This window comes from Amyelois transitella, chromosome 22 (genome assembly GCF_032362555.1).
Source record: "Amyelois transitella isolate CPQ chromosome 22, ilAmyTran1.1, whole genome shotgun sequence".
NCBI lineage: Eukaryota > Metazoa > Arthropoda > Insecta > Lepidoptera > Pyralidae > Amyelois > Amyelois transitella.
This window is the reverse complement of record NC_083525.1, coordinates 4064082-4071423: the sequence shown is the minus strand read 5'-3', so window position 1 is coordinate 4071423 and position 7342 is coordinate 4064082. Positions and strand designations below refer to the sequence as shown.

At 41.1% G+C, this 7342-nt stretch overlaps 1 protein-coding gene across 1 annotated transcript in view; it reads right to left on the bottom strand.

Moving 5' to 3' along the window:
• Positions 1–425: 425 nt before the first annotated feature.
• LOC106134138 (tetratricopeptide repeat protein 28) overlaps positions 426–7342 on the bottom strand; it is an 86958-nt gene continuing 80041 nt past the window's right edge. Inside the window, exons 27-42 of the mRNA XM_060950775.1 lie at positions 6909–7039; positions 6469–6584; positions 6253–6380; positions 5724–5930; positions 5378–5535; positions 5057–5164; positions 4879–4957; positions 4697–4794; positions 4332–4561; positions 3828–3992; positions 3388–3543; positions 3146–3249; positions 2786–2936; positions 2548–2699; positions 2315–2440; positions 426–2240 (exon numbers count right to left, since the gene is read on the bottom strand). Of these exons, the coding sequence (XP_060806758.1) occupies positions 1066–2240; positions 2315–2440; positions 2548–2699; positions 2786–2936; positions 3146–3249; positions 3388–3543; positions 3828–3992; positions 4332–4561; positions 4697–4794; positions 4879–4957; positions 5057–5164; positions 5378–5535; positions 5724–5930; positions 6253–6380; positions 6469–6584; positions 6909–7039 (3284 nt within the window). The 3' untranslated portion in view covers positions 426–1065. The remainder of the gene's footprint in view (positions 2241–2314; positions 2441–2547; positions 2700–2785; positions 2937–3145; positions 3250–3387; positions 3544–3827; positions 3993–4331; positions 4562–4696; positions 4795–4878; positions 4958–5056; positions 5165–5377; positions 5536–5723; positions 5931–6252; positions 6381–6468; positions 6585–6908; positions 7040–7342) is intronic.

Below are 7342 nucleotides of genomic sequence, written 5' to 3'. Positions count from 1 at the left end.
AACTTTGGAGGGGTTTCGAAACCATCGGCTCTATCTACCCAACAAAGTGACGGCCTCTGTGGCGCAGCGGTAGTGCGCTTGTCTGTGACACCAGGGGTCCCGGGTTCGAATCCCGGCCAGGGCATGATGAGAAACGAACTTTCTCCGATTGGCCTGGGTCTTGGATGTTTATCTATATAAGTATTTATTATAAAATATAGTATCGTTGAGTTAGTATCTCGTAACACAAGTCTCGAACTTACTTCGAGGCTAACTCAATCAGTGTAATTTGTCCCGTATATATTTATTTATTATTTAAAGTATCAAGACGAGATAATGTATGTGAACATATTTCTACGAAACCTTCTAAGGTAAGAAAATAATCAATAGGTATATTACTAGCATTTATTTCAGCTTTATACATTTTTATTAAATAAAAAAACATACAATGGCAAGAGATATAATATTGCAAACATTTTACAAAAAGGAATTATATTAATTATGTTACAAATAAATAGCACACTTATGATTATTACTTAATGCCGTCGTTAGAATCATTTATTAATATATTTTACTGTATCTATTTATACATACTGTACTTATATATTTTTAAACATAAGGTAGTTTAATATTGTCATTTTTTAAAGTATGTAGAGATATTCATAGCCAGAATCTAAGCAAAAAAACGATCAAATTAATCTTAAAAAACAAATCGACACATCTTTGATAATGGTAGGTATCTATCAAATAAGTATACCTAGAATGTGAGATCTTGCAATATAGTTTAGATTGGTTTGATTTAAAAAAGGCTTAAAAATGGTTTCGAAACGTTTATATTCATTTTCTATATATGAAAGAACATATTTGTTTCCTTAGTCTTTTTATATACAGACTTATCAGTTATAATCATATCGTATCTAAACTCTAGTCTTGAGTGTTTTGCAAGGTACATACATAGATACATAAAATCACGCCCATTTTCCTGAGGGGTAGACAGAGACTACATCTTTCCACTTGCCACGATTTCTGCATACTTCCTTCGCTTTATGCAAGGTACGGGCATGAAAATTCAGAATAGCAATAATTTTATTTATTTGGTGGAAAATCTAGTGTAGTATAAGCAGGCCTTGTCCGCGGGACAGGAGGCCGCCTAGGTCGTGGATGCGTTTTTCCACCTTCAGCACTCGTCACGGGAGCTTCCCCCTCCTCAGGCAAGTACGGAGTCCGAGGACTCAACACTAAAGCTTTGTATGAAGAATGCGAATCGGCAATACTCCTTCCGTCCCCCTCATCGCGTCGTGAAAGTTCCGAGAAAGGTGAAACAGAACGTTTTTCTAAGACACTAGGCCCGGGAGTTTCTTCTTTAGGTTTTAATTCGTACGCATTCTCTTCTGTTCTCTTTGGTTCAACGTCTTTTTTAAACTTCGTTTGACGTTCAATAATTTCGGCTGTCGTCAAATCTGAACCTTGGACATCAGTTTCCAAAGGTGGTGCGGAAAGCCAGGGTCGGGAAGCATTCGTCGAGCACCATCTTTCACCACTTTCACTGGCATCTCCAAGAAGACCCAATTTCTCCAAGTTTTGTAGTAAGAGGTTTTCACTAGAGCTGGCAGCTCTCATTTCAGTTTTGGAGTCTTCTGCGAGGAGCAACTCTGCTAATGGCGGAGCGAGGCCTAAGCCTATATTTCTCTCATGATAAACTTCCGATATCGTGGGAGTTAGTTCGCCGCTCATATGTCGTACTTGGGCCATGGAGTCTCGACTGCTTGTGCCCATCTTTGGTCGCGGCACACGTTTTGACGTAGATGGTTGGTTGAGCGCCTGATCAGTCTTATCTTCCTCACTTCTCCTGGGTTGGGAAGCTGCTAAATCATAGAAAGCGTCTAAATATCTCGCATGCGCGTGCTCCGGTCGCCTTCTAAGAACGGTATCGTGACCAGAGCTCTCCCAGTCGGATTCATCGGATGGTGGTCTTCTCGTGTAAAGGGTTCTAATTTTAGTTTGATGTGCTAGAGCTAGGGAGACATCTCTGGGGGGTGCGGCCGTGGGTTGTGGTGCTGCTGGTGGTGATGGAGTGAATGCCGCGTCACTTTCCCCGCGGTACCGGGGCGGGGGAGGGGCAGGGGGAGGGGCGGTTCTTCCATCAGGCTCCCCGCGTCCCACTTCTGAAGAGGCGGCTGATCCTCGTACGTACATGGTGAAGGCGCCGCCGCAAGATCCAAGTGGTAACGGTGGAGGTGGTACGGAGGATACACTCTCCTCTGCGAACAGACAAGCTATTAAAACCTTATTTTTTTAACACAGATACCTCTCTAAAAGTAAGTCAAAAACTTACGTCTGTGTTGCCTCGGTGGCGGTTCTCCATCGGAATGCGGTTCCAAATCTCCATCATCGAGTGACGCTAGAGATTCTACGCTTGAGCTCGATTCAAGACTGAGGCTTCGTGGTGCTTCTTGAGTATCTGTAGAAAAAAACATTTGGCGAATTAATATTTATTTTTTTCTCCGGCTATTGGATAAAGAAGACAAATGAAGTGGAATATACTCCAAAATATCAATGGAATCTTACCGAATAAAGCCAACAGTGCCTGCAAGACGAACTGGATATGTCTTCTATTGGCAGCTTTGCCAGTTCGCAACATTACCTCGTCCTGGCCAACTTCTGCCAAGTCGAAGCCCAGGGATGCAAGTAGTTCATGACATCCATTTACTCGCCATAACCTGAAAATTAATTTGTTTTATACATCTTTCTGGGGTAAATGTATCTATGCAGTTTAAAGTCATTGACACGATAGGGGAAGACTTACCTGACATTGACGGCCACTTCAATGGTCTCAGTGTCGGTGTTCTTCACTGAGAACTGCGAGATGACGGAGCGGATGACGCCGATGATGTCGTCGGCCACATCTCCATTGGAAATCAGTTTGGAGAGGGCTTGTAGAGTTGTGGGGGTCAATCCTGTGAAAATTTTAAGAAAGTAATGTGTGTTCAATAACTTGGAATAGATGAGAATACATTACCATGTAAGTGGAGAAAAGGGAAAACGATGACCTAGACAGATCATACGAGTAATATCATGTTTTCTTATTTCAAAATATTTGTAATCAATTTTAATTCAGCCGAATATATACGGAAAATTATCCAATCTGAAAATTATGAGATCTTACCTAGTAGAGCTTGGAGACTAGCAGAACATTGGGTAAGTCTTTCTTCAGGGTCGCTCTGCGGGAAGAACACGCTCGAAGGAATTCCGTTAGCAGCCGGTTCAAACCTGATTAACGAAATATGACACTTTTAAGAAGTTTGAAAAGAATTTCGATGAAATTTTATAATGTAAGATTTTTGAAGAATTAAAAAAAAACTAACAAAATATAATGTAATTATTCTTTAAAGTTAGAATGAAATTTACCTGAATCCAACGCTCATGAGCAGTTCCTTCCAGCCTGTGGCGTTATTAGCTTTGTTTTCGATACTTTTCTGCGTCGTATACATGGCGTTCTTCTGACCTCGTACTATTCTCTGCAGGGACTTTTCCACCAAATGAAGGCACACTCTTAAAGCGTCTCTGTAAGCAAATATATCAGTTTTAGAGTCTTGTCGAAAAGTTATTATATTTACATTACAATGTAGAGGTAAGTTCATGTATTTGGGAGGCTGATCTAGCTAATAGTTTTTTAAGAAGGTAATCGAAAATTATAAATCATCCTTTAGTCCATTAGGATGCCTATGCATATGATGAACGCCCAATTTCTTTGAAATCAGTTTAGTTATTTTATGCTGTACTATGCAGCATCCAAACTTTCAAATATCAAAGGGATTATTCGACTATTCCAGTATAGGGAAACTCACCGGCACTTGTCAGGAGCCGCTAGAAGTTCGCAAAGCGCTTGTCCCATGAGCGCCACCTTGTTGCTGAGCCGGACGTTGCTTCCTAACAGCACGAGGCCCGCCCAGTGCGCCGGGTGAGCGAAGTGCTTCGTGTGACGAACTGTTTGCATGGCGTCGCCTAAAGCCCTGTTAAAAAAGATTGATTCATTAGGTACTTTGATTTATCATCGTCTACTTGAAGTTTGTCTCGGTTGCGTTCTAACTAGAGCGAAGTCTCCTTATAACCATGATTTAGGACAGGAAACCCATACTCAACTTGGATTATGGTTTGTTGATACTGCAGTGTCTATCAATTTCATAAAGATCAAATTATTTTAACATCAGTTTCAAATGAGTAAATATAAGATCTCTTGTTGGATGATTTTAGTTTTAATTTAGTAAAAATCATACGATATGGTATTTGTCCCAACAAACAAACGGTTAAATACTTCTAACTGTTAGACCATTGATCTGAGTGAAACTTACTTGGCAACCCTGCTTCCTTGCAGCAGCGCAGAATACAACGCTCTGTACAAAATCTTCGTCGCCGTATCTTGAGGTGCCGGCCATAGCGTTAGTAGCACTGCCTGGGCGCCAGCGGCTAATAGCGCCCGACATAGACGAGAAACTCCTTCGCCTGCAGACGACACGTCTTCGGTTTCTTCTGAAAATGAACCTTGGAGAGCCGCACTTGAAGGCGCGCAAGATATCACCACCTGTAAATATTATAGTATGTAATTAAGTGGTGCCCAAAAAACTATTAACCAAATATACTTTTACTATTGTAGTAGTGTTTATGTTATACAATATTTAAATATACTTGGAAAAAAATAAGTGTAAAAGAATTTTACCAATCTAGCAGTGATTTTCAAACTCAAGATCTCTGTTGCAGTGAGCATGTATTCCGAAGCAGGTGGCAATTCTTCGTTGCTAGGGCTTAATTCAGCATCTGCAATGTAGGTAGTATAATATGTCAGTTTCAGATAGTTAAATTTAAATTATAAAGCAGAAATTTTCTGGAGTTGTTACTTACTCTCTTCTTCATTTTCAATGGAAGTATCAGCAGCGCTGCCAACGCTGGTATTCAAAAGACGTTTGGCTTGAGAATCAACCTATAAAAAGTATTGAATGTAATGGGATTGGGCTTATTGAGTTAGATTTTAAAATGTAAAAGATTGAAAAAATATTAAACCAAATTTATATCTGCTTACCACTTCTCCTGGGCTGAGTACAATCGCAGGCGTCTTCCAGCAGATATGAGTAGCGAAGTGTACGCACTCTGCTTGAGGCAACTGTGCCAGGACGGCTTCTTTCGATGCCTAGAGGAAAAAATGGCACTATAAATTTGTATATTATCTACTGTATGTATTTAATTTTTATAATGTTATTTAAGTAAGTACAAGCTAGTCTTATCTGTCAGGGAAAAAGGTGATTTGAAAGTAATCAGTTAACGAAGTCTTGCAACAACACCCACCTAGGCACCGCTTCCCCACTCTAGTACCAGTGATATTGTTTGTCCCTGACAAATTTACCTGGTAGTCTGTAAGCGGAGTCACTCGCAACATGTCCGCCACGAGGTCAGCCTCCTTGATCATAGCGGGCAGTGCGGCCCAGCGAGAACCCGCTCGGGCTCCCCCCACCACCAGGCACCGCATCCCTGCTTCTGTGTTGCCAGGGACGTTACTTGCACCTGCAAAATTTTGAAAGTATATAGAGAATCATCAAGAGAGAAATTTCGACGGTTTGTTGTCGCGCTCGTGCAATCCACTTAGCAGCTCAGTATTAGCGCCCTCTTTGAGGCACAAAGCCAACGGGACGTCGTATAGAGCTCCCTCTTTGTCTAGCTTTAACCACTTTATTTGCTTAATCAAAACTCACCATGTTCTTGGTGCACTCTGTTAGCAGCGCGTTGCCTCTGATGTCGCTGCTGTCTCAATGCCGGTGCTGCTAGTAACGCGTATCGTTCGCACAGCGGCTCAGTATCGGCGCCCCCTCGGAGTGCGCCCCAGGGGCACGCATACAGAGCGCCTTCTATTACCAGCACTAACTCGCGACGACCGCCACAGCCGCGGCGACCGTGGGAGGCTGTTGGGAATAAGTGGTGGGAAATTATTTTCTGTTATTCTTTCGTTCATTGTAAAAATAATATTATTCTCAAACACCCGAGCTAGTATCTTTCTTGATATAAAAAAAAAACTATTGTGTATCGATTTGGTCGCGCACATTGTCGTTTATCGCACATCCCATTTTCGGGATTTGTGGTGGTGTACAATTTTGAAAATAGGTTAAAAAGTCAAAGAATTTAAAATTCATTAAAAACTAGTACAGAATTAAAATTATAATAACATCTTTGCATCGATTTTTTTTTGTTACATATCAAACGTTGAAAAACAATTTTATAATGTACCGTGGTTGTTGTTGCAAGATGTTGGAAGTAAGTCTTCAAACGGCGCAATAAGCATCTGGTATAGTGATGTTAGGCACGGAGGGCCTTGCCAAGATGGTTGCTTCTTACGAGGACCATGTACGCTTGACCTGTAAACAAATATAAAAGTTTAAGATATTTTTTTGCGTGTCAAACTGATGAACAAAAACAATAAGCTCCAAAACAAACAATTCTTACCTCGTGGATCCTTGAAGACTGGCTACAGAGCCTGCTACGGATCCTCCAACTGAACCCACACTGAACAAAGAGCTCAGCGAATAATTTGAAGAGTTTAGCAGATGGTTTCGCGCCACCTGTAAGATACAAATATTTTGATATTCATTTATTGCGTTTATTATTAGTGGGTAGTTTTTAGACATGCGCGATAAGATATTGTACCTGGTCTTTGCCTACCTCCCATTAAAGAGGCGTAATTTTCTTCTTTATGTATTCTCCTATCTATCCAGAATCTCCTCTCTATCCAGAATCTGGGCTTATTTGCTAACGGTAACGAAGTATAGGCATACTATTGGTAGCGATATATGGGCCTTGTTTAGTGTGTTGGCCACGAGAATAGCCAAACTGAAACATCTCCTTAACCCGAAGTCCACACACAGTATATTAAAAATAATGGTTACCATTCTAGCAAGTCCGGTGTTGGGTCGCTCATCAGCATCCCACTGGTCCTCCGCATCGCCTCGTTTTTCGGCAGCCGTCTTCAGCCAGGTAGACCACTCGCTGATACACCTGTCTAGCTTGCCTAACCCATCTGTAAGTTTTTTAAAGTGTTTACGTCAGTATCCAAATAAGGTTTTTTTGGATAATAAAATTCAAAAGGGAACCAGTCATGCCGGCATCGGATCATATTACTGATAACATAAACAAAATTAGGCCTTCGGAATAGTCGGACACACCATCCTGGCGTTATAGAAACCCGGGCTCCTCAAAGGAAGAATCTTTGAGAAGTTCAGGGTTTGACTATGACATGTTACAGTTACACACATATATACAAAAATATGGGTATAACTGTAACGCGGTCTGTTCGGTTCTGGGCTAGTAACTCGTTGGTATA